Source organism: Megalobrama amblycephala, linkage group LG18 (genome assembly GCF_018812025.1).
Source record: "Megalobrama amblycephala isolate DHTTF-2021 linkage group LG18, ASM1881202v1, whole genome shotgun sequence".
NCBI classification, from domain to species: Eukaryota; Metazoa; Chordata; class Actinopteri; order Cypriniformes; family Xenocyprididae; genus Megalobrama; species Megalobrama amblycephala.
The window spans coordinates 13,936,025-13,953,452 of NC_063061.1; the positions used below are offsets into that span (position 1 = coordinate 13,936,025).

At 37.0% G+C, this 17,428-nt stretch overlaps 2 protein-coding genes across 7 annotated transcripts in view; both read left to right on the plus strand.

Annotated features, from left to right (window-relative positions):
- The window catches only part of dixdc1b (DIX domain containing 1b), a 40,600-nt gene extending 26,075 nt beyond the window's left edge, over positions 1-14,525 (plus strand). For all 6 annotated transcript variants that reach the window (XM_048166358.1, XM_048166359.1, XM_048166363.1 and 3 more), the window contains 16 exons: positions 3,681-3,787; positions 3,874-4,028; positions 4,119-4,208; positions 4,600-4,653; positions 5,079-5,129; positions 5,250-5,354; positions 5,444-5,497; positions 6,865-6,957; positions 8,443-8,511; positions 8,635-8,700; positions 8,776-8,937; positions 9,032-9,098; positions 9,714-9,822; positions 9,943-10,051; positions 12,995-13,074; positions 13,156-14,525. In XM_048166358.1, the coding sequence (XP_048022315.1) occupies positions 3,681-3,787; positions 3,874-4,028; positions 4,119-4,208; positions 4,600-4,653; positions 5,079-5,129; positions 5,250-5,354; positions 5,444-5,497; positions 6,865-6,957; positions 8,443-8,511; positions 8,635-8,700; positions 8,776-8,937; positions 9,032-9,098; positions 9,714-9,822; positions 9,943-10,051; positions 12,995-13,074; positions 13,156-13,162 (1,378 nt within the window). In that variant the 3' untranslated portion in view covers positions 13,163-14,525. The remainder of the gene's footprint in view (positions 1-3,680; positions 3,788-3,873; positions 4,029-4,118; positions 4,209-4,599; positions 4,654-5,078; positions 5,130-5,249; positions 5,355-5,443; positions 5,498-6,864; positions 6,958-8,442; positions 8,512-8,634; positions 8,701-8,775; positions 8,938-9,031; positions 9,099-9,713; positions 9,823-9,942; positions 10,052-12,994; positions 13,075-13,155) is intronic.
- Positions 14,526-16,490: 1,965 nt separating this feature from the next.
- Positions 16,491-17,428, plus strand: part of ddx10 (DEAD (Asp-Glu-Ala-Asp) box polypeptide 10) — a 32,262-nt gene continuing 31,324 nt past the window's right edge. Inside the window, exons 1-2 of the mRNA XM_048166072.1 lie at positions 16,491-16,774; positions 17,325-17,385. Coding sequence (XP_048022029.1) covers positions 16,586-16,774; positions 17,325-17,385 — 250 coding nt within the window. The 5' untranslated portion in view covers positions 16,491-16,585. The remainder of the gene's footprint in view (positions 16,775-17,324; positions 17,386-17,428) is intronic.

Below are 17,428 nucleotides of genomic sequence, written 5' to 3' on the forward strand. Positions count from 1 at the left end.
TTGAACCAGCCAAAGCGCACACCCAGAAAGCTGCCTCTCAGACAACATGCGAATAGCCAATCAAATTGAGTATTCTTTCATGACTTCTTGCACTTGGATGGACAAATTCCCACAAAATATGTCCCGTATAGGCAAGTTCCTTGTTAAACACAGTCAGTTATGTCTTAAGTGAAAGTAAATAGTTGAGAAAGAAAATGCGTGTGTAACAGTATGTTGGATACATGCAGCTCTTAAAGTGACAGCAGCCTAATAAACCTACAAACAACAAAAGATAAAGAGAAAATCACTCACTTGCTCTTGACTGGAGCAGCTCTAAATATTCACTGTGCTATTAAACTGAAGATAAAATATGATAGAGCAATAATATGAACAGTGAAAGTAATAGTAGCTCCTACAATACATTTTAACAGGCATAATTAGGCATGAAAATAACTTAAGAAAATAGCTATTTGCTAAGCCAAATACGGGACTTGCTACTGCCAAAACATATGACAGGCTGCTGTGAGCAAGTAAGACATGCTGCTGCTGTACAATATAGCGTATATTAATTATCTGTAGCAGATATATACAGGTGGATCTGGGGAAGGTGGAGGGTTTCTGAAAGCGTGCTGCAAACTGCTACAGCAATGCTGACCAAGTATTTGAAGGTTGAGCAATGACCTCATTGGCTATTGATACATCAGCTATGCCCTATAGAGAATGATGTGATTGCAAGCAGATTGAGTTAAGGAACAATCAGCCTGCGCCATCTAGAGTTTCATGACAGAACTTTGTATTTGTGTCTCTTTGGAGAATTTATATGGATTTCATTTACAATGTCTGAGTTTTTAAAGCAAACGAGCCATTGAAAAGCCTGTATATTTTGAGACTGTATATTTATGAACATTTGTTTGACACTAATACAGAAGCACTGTATAGCATAGTTCAAACTGAAGGTGTTATCATTTTCATGCATGCCAGACATTGGCACATAAGCCTGTGCCTTTGAAATGGATTAACGGTGCATTATTGATAGGGCATCAGATCAAACAGAAGCTCAGATCCTGACAGACTTGGCTGTTCATATTTGCAAGGGGTCTCCATGGCAACTGACTTTAAAAGGCACTTTCCTCCTTCACTTCAGGACTGTTTATTTTTATCTAGCTCTGCCTTTCTGAAAAAACAGATGCAGCACCTGATAAACATACATTACAAAAGCATCTGTCTTTGTGATATTGTAACTCGCTCTTGGAACACCTCCATGGTAATTCTGCAATAAGTGGAATTAATTTAAAGGGATAGTTCAAATGAATTAACTTTTTGTTAGTTACTCAGCCTCATGTTGTTCCAAACCCGCAGAAGAGTGTGTACACTGCATTTTATCCAAAATATTGTATGATGTTCTTCAGCTTGGAGTATAACGTATGGGTCATTGACGAATAAGGTTTTTAAAAGTATAAAAAAACATTAATTTTGAACTTTTATTAAGTGTTAACAATGAGATTATGTGGTTTTTATAATCAATTAACACTGCATTTGTCATTTTTTACAAAATGGAGAAAATTTGTCATGAAAAAAGTCATTCGGTTTAACTAAAATTTAGGTTGTACCGAACGACACTTTTGGTTTTACCAAATGACGATATTTTCAAACATTGCTAACAGGCTGATATCTATCTAGCTAGCAATAGGACAATCAAACATTTTATATTCTGTACAACACTTTTCATGTTTTATAGCGGTTGTACTGAATGACATGATGTTTCGGGACATGCGTATGAGCAAGTGAAAACATGAATTTTTCAAATAGTTAACAGAGAGTTAGTTACGTTGCTTCATGACCATGTGGTCATTTGCAGGTGTCTGAATGATGTCACATTCTGTCACATAATATTGACCACATGAGATGATCCAAAATGGTCCCTTTATATTGGTTACTCCGAATGACATCAATGAAATTAACGACCTTGACACAGAATTTTAAAGGTGCCCTAGATTATGTTTTTAAAAGACGTAATATAAATCTAAGGTGTCCCCTGAATGTGTCTGTGAAGTTTCAGATCAAAATACCCCATAGATTTTTTTTTATTAATTCTTTTAACTGCCTATTTTGGGGCATCATTATAAACGCGCCGATTTTATGCTGAGGCCCCTTTAAATCCCGTGGTCCACGCCCACAGAGCTCGCGCTTGCCTTGAACAGTGCCTTAACAAAGTTTACACAGCTAATATAACCCTCAAAATGGATCTTTACAAAGTGTTCGTCATGTATGCGGCATGCATGCGTCGGATTATGTGAGTATTGTATACTGTTATATTGTTTACTTCTGATTTTGAATGAGTTTGATAGTGCTCCGTGGCTAACGGCTAATGCTACTCTGTTGGAGAGATTTATAAAGAATGAAGTTGTGTTTATGAATTATACAGACTGCAAGTGTTAAAAAATGAAAATAGCGACGGCTCTCTTGTCTCCGTGAATACAGTAATAACCGATGGTAACTTTAACCACATTTAACAGTACATTAGCAACATGCTAACAAAACATTTAGAAAGACAGTTTACAAATATCACTAAAAATATCATGTTATCATGGATCATGTCAGTTATTATTGCTCCATCTGCCATTTTTCGCTATTGTTCTTGCTTGCTTACCTAGTCTGATTTGGTTGTGCACATCCAGACGTTAATACTGGCTGCCCTTGTCTAATTCCTTTTATAATGTTACAAACGTGGGCTGGCATATGCAAATATTGGGGGCGTCCACCCCGACTGTTACATAACAGTCAGTGTTATGTTGAGATTCGCCTGTTCTTCGGAGGTCTTTTAAACAAATGAGATTTATATAAAAAGGAGAAAACAATGGAGTTTGAGACTCACTGTATGTCATTTCCATGTACTGAACTCTTGTTATTTAACAATGCCAAGATAAATTCAATTTTTCATTCGAGGGCACCTTTAATACCATTTTGCACTGTTGATATATGATGTTATAAAATCATGCCAGAATAATATATATATATATATATATATATATATATATATATATATAATATACACATTACACATTACATTTTAAGATATTTTAATCACAAATGTAATGGCTGTATTGGCCTTTGGACGGTTAAACTGAATTACATTTTGACACTTCAAAATCTTTAAAATACATTTATATGTAGCAAAATATAATTAAAGCCTTTTGGATTCAATAAAAGAGATCTAGTTGTACTACCTTAGTACAACTTAGTACTACCTTATTATTAAGGCCTTTGGACAAAAAAATGACCCGTCACGTCATTGACCCGTATACTTTATGACAATTTCATGAATTCTCTTTGGAGCTTGAAAGCCTAAAATCACTTTAAAATTTAGTGTAAACATTCTTCAAAACATCTTACATAAAGTCAATCAGATTTTGAGCAACAAGAGGGTAAGTGAATAATGACAGTTTTTTTGCAAACTGTTGCTTAGTGTTTTGTATGTATTAGTAATTATCTATAAAAACAAGTAATTTATTAATAAAGCACATTTAAAATCTAAAGTTAGGTTGAGCTGGAATAATTAAATTAAATTAAAATATAAAAAGTATTTATTAATTTAAAATAAATAAAATATATAAAATGGAAGAAATACAACGGTATAATAAAAAGGCATGTGTTAGACAAAATTTGACTTAGTAACTGTATTTTTCTTTTCATTTCTGCAGCCTCAGTTCACCGAGCCCCACTCACAGTCCCAAAGACTCCGTCAGCCTATCAGACGTGAAGGCAGGACTGTTAGACACCTTATGCAGGGAGAAAACCATTAAGTCAGGTATTGATCCATTTCAATCAATCATCTGGACATTGATGGTCTCGTCTACATAAAACAGTGTTGATGTATCCCCTGTTAACCATTAGAGGACACAGTGAAATTGGCCCTGTGTGACCAGGCCATTGTCTCAGGGCATGATGGTCCAGCTGGTGACCTCACCTGGGAGGACAAATTGTGTGAGCAGCAGGAGCAGCTGGAGAGGGAGATGCAGGAGGCACGGAAAATGGTGTCCAGCCTACAGGTGACACTAACATATATTATCACCTAATTTAGTCTGCATCGCTTCAAGAGAGCTTATGGCTCATAACAGATGGTTCCGTGTGTTTTGTAGGCTCTTCTTCTGCACGGTTCATTACCTGAGGATGAGCAGGAGGTGTCGCTTAGTCTGGGCGAGGGAGTTGAAAATGCGGAGCAGCAACTGGTGCATATCTTTATTTCTGTCACATTTGTGTTTTACCCCAAATTGGCCCCTTTTTCTTCCATATCCTGCATATCCCTCCCTCTTGATAATATGTGACTTCCTATGCCCCTCCCTCCCTCCATCGCTCTCATTCTCTCCTGCTCTTTCACTAAGCTCTGTCAGGGCAGATCATGTTACTCTCACGGTGAACTTTGCTTTGTTTGTGGGAGAGACGCAGGTATCCGTTTCCCCTCTTCTCTCCTTCGATGTCCGTTTCCCTCTTCTTGTTCTTCTCTGTTTTATATAAGGTTGTCGTGTGAACTCGTTCTTTCTGTGTTTAGTGTAATATGTGTGCTGGAGTTATGGTGGTTTTGTTCTGAAGCAGCAAAATCCCTCTGTTGTTGTGCTACAGGTTGTAATACGAAGTCGTCTGGACCAGAGTATGGAGGAGAGTCAAGATCTAAAGGTCTGCTTTCACATTATTATTTTTCTAAGTTTTGTACAATTTGAGTGTGGCACATATAAGATGCTTAGATTTTGCAGTAGGGAGCAAAATAAATAAGTCTAATAATATGTATAATATAAATATTACATAAATATATAATACAATACTATTCAAAAGTTTGGGGTCAGTAAGATTTTGGAAAGAAATTAATACTTTTATTCAGCAAAATATTAGTTCTGCTGGAAACACAGTGTAATATATTACTTTTCCGTCTCTGGACTGTGTTTTCATGTATTTTTGAATAGGATTTCATTTTTGGTTTGATTTGACAGAATAAACTACGTGGTCACTTATTGATGGGCTGATTTTGTCAAGTCCTGATGATATTTTTAAAACAGTCTCTGGAGTTATTTTTTTATTTTAACATGTATTTTATTTACGTGCAGAGGGAGCTATTGAGGTTCAAACAGGAGGCTCGCAACCTACAAGGAGTGAAAGTGAGTCTTACTCATCTCCAAACTCCACAGACTGTAAAATAAGACCCTCACACGTGAAAGCATAAGTCAGAGCAAGTTAGATATGTTGAGGTTTTAATTAACCCTTTACTGTTTCATTAGGATGCTCTTCAGCAGCGTATGGCTGTGCAGGAATCCTCAGTCCTGCAGCTCAAACAGGAACTCCTGCGCACCAGTATGGCCAAAGATGAGCTGGCAGGACAAAATGTGAGTGCATTTGTCTTTATGCTATGCATATTAAATTCTCTTCAGTTCTGAGACCGGTTGTCAAGTAATATCTCTGTATATCTTCTCAGGCTGAGCTACAGAGGAAGCTAGAGGAGAGGAGCAGAATTCTCAGTGAATATAAGGCATGTTTTGTATCGCTTTTTTTATAGTGATATCCAAAATATAATGTTTATCACAAAAAATTCCCAGAATATATGTTATTTATTCTAATTCTACTAATTTTACTGTGTTTTTGATTGCTTTCATATAATAATATAGTGTTTTCTAGTTTTATTGGCAATTATTTAGTGTTAATTCATCAATTTAATGTTGTAACCTTAATTGAGATTCTCTTTGTTTTTTTGGCCAGATAGTATTTTTTGCTCTGATTGCTTAATAAATAAATAAATTGAACCATTATCTAGTATTTATACATTTAGAAAGTTATTATCTAAATACTGAAAATATGCTTTTTCCTCACCCCTTAAAGGATTAGTTCACCCAAAAATGAAAATCATGTCATTTATTACTCACCCTCATGTCGTTCCACACCCGTAAGACCTTCGTTAATCTTCGGAACACAAATTAAGATATTTTTGTTGAAGTCCGATGGCTCCGTGAGGCCTCCATAGCCAGCAATGACATTTCCTCTCTCAAGATCCATTAATGTACTAAAAACATATTTAAATCAGTTCATTTGAGTACAGTGGTTCAATATTAATATTATAAAGCAACGAGGATATTTTTAGTGCTCCAAAAAAAACAAAATAACGACTTCTATAGTGATGGCCGATTTCAAAGCACTGCTTCGGAGCGTTATGAATCTTTTGTCTCGAATCAGCGGTTCAGAGCGCCAAAGTCACGTGATTTCAGCAGTTTGGTGGTTTGACACGCGATCTGAATCATGATTCGACACAAAAGATTCATTTAGGCTCCGAAGCTTCCTGAAGCAGTGTTTTGAAATCGGCCATCACTATATAAGTCGTTATTTTGTTTTTTGGCGCACCAAAAATATTCTCGTCACTTTATAATATTAATATTGAACTACTGTACTCACATGAACTGTTTTAAATATGTTTTTAGTACATTCATGGATTTTGAGAGAGGAAATGTCATTGCTGGCTTTGCTGGCCTCACTGAGCCATCGGATTTCATCAAAAATATCTTAATTTGTGTTCCGAAGATGAACAGAGGTCTTACTGGTGTGGAACAGCATGAGGGTGAGTAATAAATGACAGAATTTTCATTTTTGGGTGAACTAACACTTTAAATATCTTAAGTTTTCTTACTACTTCTTATTAGTAAGTTGTAGTGTAAGCTAACTACTTTTTCAAAAGGGTAGATTGACTTATGAGTAGCTTGACAAGCAACAAAGTAGCTTCTCCCATATTAAAAGATGCTCAATTGCTGATTTTTTTATTTATTTATTTATTTTTATCATACAGCTTTCCTGATTAAACCACATCTCTTCCTATAATGTATTTAAACTCACTGTCTTTGTGCTGCACAGAAAGAACTGGGCCAAAAGGATCGACTTCTGCAGCAGCAACAGCAGAAGCTGGATGAGGCACTGCGCAAGCTGACAGACAGCAGCAGCCAGCAGGTACAACATCAAACAGAATCTGCAGGCTCAACTATCGCAGCAGCTGTGTAAGAGATCAGCTGCATGCTGGGAATGGAAATGCAGGATAGTTATTGCTTTCCTAACAGAGGCAGCAAGATGGATAATGTCACGATTTAACATCATAAAAATTTTAACTCACCCAGAGTTAAAAAGGTTTGGGCTACTTGATGGAACCGACACACATAGCCAAGTCAATTCAGTTTGCACATGCATAGAGCTTCTATGTACAAGTACAAATAGAGTGAGGGGGTGGAATGGAGAGCCTGTTCTTACCTCTAAAAACTGCTAGATGGTTTTGAAACCTTAAAATAATGGTGTGAGACATAGCGCAACAGAGTTGTTGTTCCTGTGAATAAAATCCTCCTTATAGATGGTATGAGGACCCGGACCTCATTTGTTTATGAATTTATGCATGTCAAGTAAAATGCACATTTATTATTGCAAATTAATGTTTAATTTTAACAAAACTATATAAAAGTTTAACTTAAAACTAAATGCTTTATTCTACATTTGTCTCGTTCATAAATATTATTGAGATGTTGTATAAATCTAAAAAATGGTCATTTATTAGGCAAATAACAAACTGAAACAACTAAATAGTCTTTATTCACACATAATAACCAAATATATATGTAATTTTTGGTTTGTTTGTTTTATGGCCTCCATTGGCCTTGATAACAGCTTGCATTCTTGCTAGCATTGTTTTTATGTACTTTTCCACAGTCTCTGTTGTTATTGACTTCCAAATAGTTTATAGTTGTTCCCTTACTTTTGATGAAACTTTTATGTGATCTATATTTGAATCCATTAATTCACAACAATAATGATATTTTAGCATTAGAAACACTACTGTGACTAAAGAGCTTACACATACTGGTGTGGAGCAACCCTTATAGAAACATAAAAAATGATTTTGGTTATCGCCAGTACTGTTAGTTTAGGGCAGCAGTGGCACAAACCTTACATTGGGTGGTGGTCTAATACATTTGTTAAGCACTGTATATATAATAATTCAAAATATATAATGTATAAAAACAGAAATATATAATGAACAATTCTAGTATGCTTCTAGTTGTAAATGTAGATTAAATGTAACTGCTTTTTTGAAAATTAGTCTCATTAATAAAGTAATATTAATGTTCAAATATATAAATAATGTATGAATATAGAATTATATAATGAAAGTACTTCTAGTATGATTTTAGTTGTAAATGTAGGTGAAATGTACAGTAAATGTTTTTGAAACTTAAAAATATGCAGCTGAAAAATTGTACATTTTTCTGTTTTGCAAGTGAAAATGTCAGCAGGGCAAGTACCAGCCTGAGCGGCCCAGCCTAAAAAAAAAAAATCCTTATTGTTGAGCCCTAATGACTAACCTGTTTAGCTCATTATGTAGCTGAAGACTCCTGCACTTGTTTTTCTAGGACGGTTGTGTGTAAAAGAGAATGTCTCTGTGTTTCTCAGGCTTGCCTGCAGAGGGAGCTGGAGCACAAGGAGAGTATTCTCAAAGAGTTAATGAGCCATGACACTGAGGTAATGCATCTAAAAATATTAGACAATTTTCCCCACAGCTGTTTGTTTTCACACATTGCAAAGTATATTTAGTGTTTCCATTAATCATTAAAGTTTCAAGTTAAGACTTGTCTTATGTTTCAGCTTCCTAGCTCGCAAAACAATGGCTACTCGCACCCACCAGTCACAACATCAAAACCACACCATGGGGTAAATAAGCCTAACGCCTTTTCTCAATTATATAATATTATATAGAGAGAGATTATGTAATTGTGTCTCTTGTAGGCCGAGGAGCTGCAGTTAGTAAGAGATGCTCTGCGTAGTCTGAGGAACAGCTTTGGAGGTCACGACCCTCAGCATCACACTCTGGACACCCTTGAGCAAGGTGTGGCCAGCCTGATGGATCGCCTCTATGACCTGGAAACACGGCACAAACAGGAAAGGAGGGTACGAGGAATGTTCTTTCTCACGCAGCGGGTTTTGGACCCGATCTACTTTGTCCCAGAATTCTTTGGTCTCAAATCAATCTGTTTCTTTGTAGACCCGAGGCAAGTCTCCAGGACATAAAGCATCTCACTCAGATCGAGACTCCTGGCCTCCTACTTCCAGTAAGCACACATCCTAATCCCAAAACAGGGAATGACAGGACTAAGAGGAACAATGTGAATTTGACCGTTTAGTCACTGGCATTTAAACAGCAATAAACCATTGTTCATGAGTCCTCGCATATCAAAAATCACTGTTACTGGCATCTTTCTGTAAAAGTCTTTTAGCAAAGCCTGTGTTGAAGTGTGACTGGTTTACCCAAGAATCCATAGTGAAATGTACTGAACAAATCATCCTCAACTGAGACATGAAAATAAACTGGCACATTCCTAACATTAGGATTCATTGAAAAGTAATTTCATTTTTAGTCCAGTAATTCTGTAGTAACATATGAGTGGGCGGGGCTAAAGAAGCAATGATGCAGAAGTAGACATTGATCTGACAGCGCAGGCAGTCTTGTGCTGATGTATTCATCTCTGTTACGTAATATTAAAAACTCAGAAGTACAAAATGAGTTGCTTTTCCAGATTGGTTTCAACAGAAGCAGTTTTTGTGCTCACAGAAATTTTGAGCTCTGAATCTTACAGTATGTTTTTATAGCACAATGACCTCAGGGAAAAGTGTGCTGCATATATAAAACACTACTAAATTGAATAATCTCCTCTGCTCACTTACAGAAATTGCTCATTCTCACAGCAGCCCTGCACTAAACTCGTCAGCATGCACCAAAGTCCTGTACTTTACTGACCGCTCACTCACACCATTCATGTTCAACATCCCCAAGAGGTCAGTCAGACTCTTTGTTACACATATATTTGGCTTGAATGGGTCTTCAGTTTTAAATCACTATAATTCATTATACTTTAGGTATGAGCTATGAAATTGTGCATTGTCTTATGACGGCAGGTTGGGGGAGGTCACTTTGCGAGACTTCAAGGATGCCTTAGATCGGGAAGGCAATTATCGATACCATTTTAAAGCACTGGATCCAGAGTTTGGTACTGTGAAGGAAGAGGTAATGCCACATAATCAATCACCAGGATGTTTTCTCTATATATATTGAAGCATCTAAATCAGTGGTTCTCAACCAGGAGGCCTCAGCAAACTTTCTAAGTAATCTATTAATCTAAATCTAAATAATATATTATTAATAATAACATAATTAGAATTAATATTATTAAAAATATGAGTAATTTTTATATTAATTTTTATGTCTTCAGTAGAACACAAATGATGATTTTTAACTGCAACCGTTGCCGTCTGTCAGTCTTATAATGCGAGTGAATGGTAACACAATTTATAAGAGTCAAAAAATATGTTTAGACAAATCCAAATTAAACCCTGCGGCTCGTGACGGCACATTGGTGTCCTAAGACACGAAATGATCGGTTTGTGCGAGAAACCGAACAGTATTTATATAATTTTTACCTCTAAAACACCACTATGTCCAACTGCATTCAGCATTCGCTTAGTAAGGTCTGATCGCGCTCTGACAACGGTAGTGATGTCTAGCACTCATTGAAGTATATGCGTGAGACATCACTGCCGTTGTCAGAGCGCAATCAGACCACACTAAGCGAATGCTGAACACAGTTGGACATAGTGGTGTATTAGAGATAAAAATTATATAAATACTGTTGTGTCTTAGGACATAAATGTGTCGTCATGAGCCGCAGGGTTTAATTTGGATTTGTCTATGCAAGGTTTTTCGACTCTTATAAATTGTGTTACCATTCACTCGCATTATAAGACTGTCAGACGGCAATTGTTGGAGTTAAAAATCATCATTTGTGTTCTACTGAAGAAACAAAGTCACCTACATCTTGGATGCCCTGGGGGTAAGCAGATAAACATCAAATTTTCATTTTTGGGTGAACTATCCCTTTAATGGTGCAGTAAGCGATTTCTGAGAAACACTGTTGATATTTGAAATCGACACCCAAACAAACACACCCCTCCCTTCACTGCTCCGCCCCCAAAATAACAAACTCTCTATGCAATATGGGCAACTGCTAGCTGGCACATCTGACAGCTTGCGCAAATATGGATGAATCATATTCAACAATAACAACAGCATATCTGTGAAACAGCCCAAAAAAAAGTTACTCACTTATCGAGCAGAAACAAAGCAACCTCAGCGTGCATTTTCAGACCTTCCCGTCTCTCCAGCGCTGAAAAGCTTTTCCAGTATTAACACGGGTCCTAAAGCTCTTGCCTTGTCATAACTCTTCTTTTTCCAGTTATATGCCTTTGACCTTTTCCTTTTTGGTAATATCTCAGCCATCTGTTTTTCTATAGTCTTTCTACAAATATCCCACTTGTTAACTCTCTCTCTCTCTCGCCCCCTACTGCTGATTGGCTACAAGTGCGTTTTGGTGCTCCGTGGATCAATGTTGCCAATTGCGTTCAGTTGAAAGTAGCTTAAACTGGTCGCTAAATGTCGCTAGATCACGTCAAACTGGCGAGTCCACTGATGTATGTTAATATAAATATAGATCTAGATAAAGTTTGTCCAATGAGTTGCTAGATTTGTCACTAGTCCAATCCACTTTTGGCTCGTTTCCACTGAGGGGTACAGTTCAGTACGGTACGCAATTTTTGCAGTTTCCATTGTCAGAAGTTGTGAATAGTACCCTAATTCATACCACATTTTTGGGAGCCTTCCATTGGGGTACCAAGCACAATAGTACCATTAACAAAAGGGTGGAGCTACACTCACTGCAGCATGTTGATTGGTTGACAGAGAATCGTCACTTGCGTGTGCTACACAGGTGCATGACAACACAATACCGTTGCAACCCAGTGCGTATTTTTTCAGCTGTTTTTCCTTCTGCAGCCTTCAGCGTTTGCTCAAACAAAGCTGCTGTATGTCCTCCATTGTTGTTTACTGTCACTTTCTGACATTGATTGCTACTTTCCATACATCACCCCTATAAGTAAGGGTACTGTTGGCGGTGGAAACGCAAGCCGGATCAGGGTTTGCCATCCCGAACCGTACTGTACTGAACTGAACCGTACTGCTCGGTGGAAATCATTTGATTTTTCTCCTATTTACACGGCCTAGGACTATGTACAAACACAGTATTTTTTTCTGCACACACACAGGACAGACATCTAACAAATATTCACAAAATTGTTTCTTTAGGTGTTTTTAACGCAGTTGAAAATATTTAAATTTTCAATAGCATTGCTCAGAAGTTGCTTACTGCACCTTTAAATTATCTATAGCAACATTTCCAGTTTCTGTTAAAAATATGTTGTTTGAACAATCAAAAAGGTTGAGAACCAATGATATAAATAAATAAATTTTAAATAAAAATTTTACATATAATGTATAAACAGTATAGACTGGGTAAACCCAGCCTGATCTGCCGGCGATTTGATTTCACCCGGCAACTCAGTCTGGAAACCCGTACATTAATTTCTACTGCTTCTATTACACTTTTGCGGGAACCAATCACAGACTGGCTTATCCACCTTGCTCGCTATTGGCGGGTATAACACGATGATGATAGAGAAGAGACGGCAAGCACAACCGTCATTCCAATTCCTTTTAACCTCCCGACGATGCTGAATGACTTCTTTAGTTTAGCAAACAAATCGCTCGAGTGGGTGTAAATACCGATCACTTTCATGTTTTTTTTTTTTTTTTGCACAACATGCAAAAATCGCTCGATGCCATTGCTGCTTCTGCAGACCGCTGATCAATGCTACAAATCAATACAAACTAAACCTGTCTGGAGTTTTCGCGTCGCTCTGCAAAGTACGTCACCCGGATCGTTGATCTGATTGGTTGAAGGACTATCCAATTGCGTGAATAATGCTCGTTGATCACGCCTCTTGTGCAGTAGAAAATACATACAGACTCCCCAGACCAATGTTCAATTTTAAATTGAGCTTGGTCTGGTGATAGCCAGACAATAAACAGTTAGTAATGGAGATGAATGGCTTCTCTCAGGTTTTCCTGGATGATGCTGTGGTGCCTGGCTGGGAAGGGAAAATCGTGGCTTGGGTAGAGGAGGATCATGGGCAAAGAGGGTACTGCATGCACCTATACAGATGGCATCCACATCTGTCTCTAACCAGTTTAAGCTCATTCTCTCTTTCTTTCCTCCACAGGACCTAACATGAGTCAGCAAGAATCAAAGGAAATGGAGACATCTGTGCCAAAATGAAATAACATTGATTTGTAACTTAAGTGTACAGAGAATGGAATTCTCTTCAGTGCCCTAAGAAAGTCCCACCCACCTTTTTACTCTATCCTGCATGAGCTGAACAGCAGAATGACTCTGAAAGGACATGGAGGATCATCCTAAGGACCACCAGATGGTGAAAGTCCCATCTTGCGTCTTGTCCAGACCAGTAGTATTACACGCTTATAACTATACAGAGGATGAGAGAAAAGCAACTCTGATCTCTTTTAAAGGTCATGCCATTGAACAGACACCCATTCCAGCAAATACTTTACAGGCAGACATACTCTTCACTGTGATTCAAGGAGCCTTTTGTTTGTTACTATAATGACACCTTGGATTTCTCAATTCACCTACTTTAAAGTAGGTTCTGCCAGAGTACTTTTTTGTTTTTCGTTTAACCAAAATTGAAACAATTTTGCTGTGGAAAGAGACAAGTAGGTAATCTTGACTGTCAAGAGTACTTGTGTGAATGTGTTGTGAATCTTAAGAAAGAATAGCAGTAAAAGTATGTGTGAAGTATAGAGGGGAAAGGAGTTTGAAGCCTGTAGCTGCCACACTATGAGATTGTTTTGGGTTTTTTTATCTTAGAGATAGAGTTTCCTTAAAACATATGTTAGACACATTCTTTATAATGAAAAACTCTTCCAAGGACCAAAGTATTTTGCTTGTTTGATATAAGATCTTACGATATCATTCAGTATGTCTTTTTAAAGAGCCCTCTGTTAGAAACATTCAGACAGGTGATGAAGGCTTTTTTGTATGCATGTCTTTTGAGAGTCTGCACTGAAGATTTGACAGTATAGCATAAATGTGAGATTACTGTTCATGATTTTGTGGCTTTCAAATGCCATTTTAGGAACTATAAGATGTGCCGTTCAACTGCACTAATTTGAGTTTACAGGAAAGTGCCTGGAATCTGCTACCAGAGAGAGGTGACCGGGTTTGCCTTTTGTATTTTTTGTTCTGTTTTATATTTATGTAAATATGTTAATATATCAGAGACAGAGCGAGGCATAGTGCCTTTATGCTGTATAAATGATGTCCTATAAATACTGAATAATATTTTAAAAATATGAAAATGCCCCCTTTGTTTAAAAAAAAAAAAAAGCACATAATTACTCTCATCAGAGAAGCTTGTAGCTAACAAGAACCATCTAAACTCACAATGGATGGTGAGACAAGCAGCTGTATGAATTATTGAAATTCTGCTTTTACCCTCCTGATTACTGCTGTTTGCATTACTGGTTTAAGAAGATTGTTATTTGGTTTGCAAATAAACAGTTTGAAGCAGTATACACTATGTATGTGTTTTTATTAAATAAACGTTATTGTTAAATGTATTATTACTATTAATTGTTTTAACCCCCTAATTCTAGTTAAAGAATATTACATTTAATAATATATCTATATCCTATTGATATTTGGAACAATAGCACTCATACAAAAGTTATATTAGCATATCCAGTTGTGGTCAGAATTATTGGCACCCTTGGTAAACATGATCAAAGGTGACTGTAAAAATAAATGCATTGTTTATTCTGTTAATCTTTTATTCATATAATTAACAAAATTATAACCTTTCATTGAAGGAAAAGAATTGAATGTGGGGGGAAAATCACATTATGAAATAAATGTTTATATCCAAAACACGTTGGCCACAATTTTTGGCACCCTTTTGTTCAATAGTTTTTGCAACCTCCTTTTGCCAAGATAACAGCTCTGAGTTTTCTTCTATAATGCCTGATGAGTTTGGAGAACATCTGACAAGAGATCGGAGACCATTCCTTCATGCAGAATCTCTCCAGATCCTTCAGATTCCAGCTCCATGTTGGTGCTTCTTCTCTTCAGTTCACTCCACTCATTTTCTTTAGGGTTCAGGTCAGAGGACTGGGACAACCATGGCAGAAGCTTCATTTTGTGCTCAGTGACACATTTTTGTGTTGGTTTTGATGTTTGTTTTGGATCATTGTCCTGATGGAAGATCCAACCACAGCCCATTATTGGATTTCTAGCAGAAGCGGTCAGGTTTTGATTTTTTATCTGTTGGTATTTGATAGAATCCATGATACCATGTATCTGAACAAGATGTCCAGGACCTCCAGCAGAAAAACAGGCCCACAATATTAAAGATCCATCAGTATATTTAACCGTGGGCAGGGGCACTTTTTATCCATGTGTGCACCAAACCCATCTGGTGAGTTTGCTGCCAAAAAGCTCTTTTTTTAGTTTCATCTGACCATAGATGAAACTTTTAGTTTCTTGTCTGACAACTGATTATGCTGGAGATTGTTTATGGATGAGAGCAGAGGATTTTTCTTGAAACCCTCCCAAACAACTCAAGAGACTCAAGACTCAACTAATCTCTGCAATTCTCCAGCTGTGATCCTTGGAGAGTCTTTGTCCACTCAAACTCTCCTCCTCACTTCACATTAGGACAATTTAGACACACGTCCTCTTCCAGGCAGATTTGTAACATCTTTAGTTGATCAGAACTTCTTAATTATCGCCCTGATAGTGGAAATGGGAATATTCAATGCTTTTTTTCTTACAGCCACTTTCTATTTTGTGAAGCCCAACAATCTTTTGCTGCACATCAGAACTATATTCTTTGGTTTTACTCATTGTGATGAATGAATACAGGAATTTGGCCTTTGTGTTTCCTCATGTTTATACTCCTGTGGAACAGGAAGTCATGGCTGGACAATTTCATGTTTATGATCACCCTGGTGTGCTAAAAAAAAAAGTAAATATGAATGGGAATATATGAGATATTTTACTCATAAAAAATTATAGGGGTGCCAGTAATGTGTTTTAGAGAAAAACATTTATTTCATAATGTGAGTTTCCCCACTTTCAATTCTTTTCCTTCAATGAAAGGTTAGATTTTTGCTAATTTTATGAATTAAAAATCAAAAGGATAAACAATGCAGATTTATTTTTACAGTCACCTTTGATCATATTTACCAAGGTTGCCAATAATTCTGACCACAACAGTACAACATGATCAATTTACATTTTAATGACTAAAATAACCACAAATCAACTATTTCTGAGTGGACCATTAGACCATAATATCCATGTCGTAAATAAAAACTGTTACTCTGTTACCCCATGATCTCTTCGAGTTGAGGATGTATAAAATATTAATTATTTAAAATGTTAGCGGTAATTTGCCTTGTTTTAGATTGGCATCTCTGAGGTGGATCAATGAACGTGTCTCACCGCTCCGGGTCGTTAGATGGCGCTGAATCACTTAATCAGTAACGCTCACTGCGAGCAAAACATCACGCGAAGTAAACATTCACGTGTTGTGACGTTGGTACACACAACCCAGTCAACGAAATATAGTGAAAATGCGGGTTAAAAAGAACAAAGAGAAGAAAAAGATAACCGATGACCCTGTAAGGGATTTTGAGAAATGGAAAAAGAAGTACGATAAAACGAAAACCCGGGTCAAACGAGCTCAAAAGCCCACTAATAAGAAACGCGGCTGGGAGGCGGAGAGAGAAAACATACAGAGACTGGTGGATAGATACTCGCAGGTGAGATATAACTTATAATGCTGATATTTACTAGCATTTCTGACGTCTATTGTTTGTTTCTAGGGGTTGCCACGTGTTTACATACCTGTTATGCAGCTGTTGTGACATCTAGCTTGACAGACAGATCAATCACCGTGTAAACCGTTTAAAATGAATGTTAACAAGCACAAATCTTACTAGTCTTTAGGATATTGTGTGTCCCATCATGTTTCAAGTGTTGCTGATGGTTGTATCTGGTCAGGAAGCCTGTCAGTTCAGGTCTTCACATAAACATGATACTATTTTTTTCAGAGGTCACTGATTCCTCAGTCCTGGGACAGAACAGGCCACATAACTGATATAAAAGTTTAAGTATCAAGGATTTGGATTCATTTAATTAAGCATGTTAAGGATTCAGACATGTTTTCAGTGTTCTACATCTTGCATTTTATGTGCTGAATCTGATGCAGATCAGTTTATCCTGATATCATTCATTAGACACCCAATCCATCTTGAAACATGCCACTTGATTTTCTTGTGATGGTTTTGACATGAGAAACTGTTTTCCTAGATCAATGCCAAAGAGGTTGTGAAGTTCTCTGATTTTCCACTCTCAAGAAATACTGTAAAAGGTGAGCAATCTTGTATGCTTAGTTATAAGTTCATTTACATGTT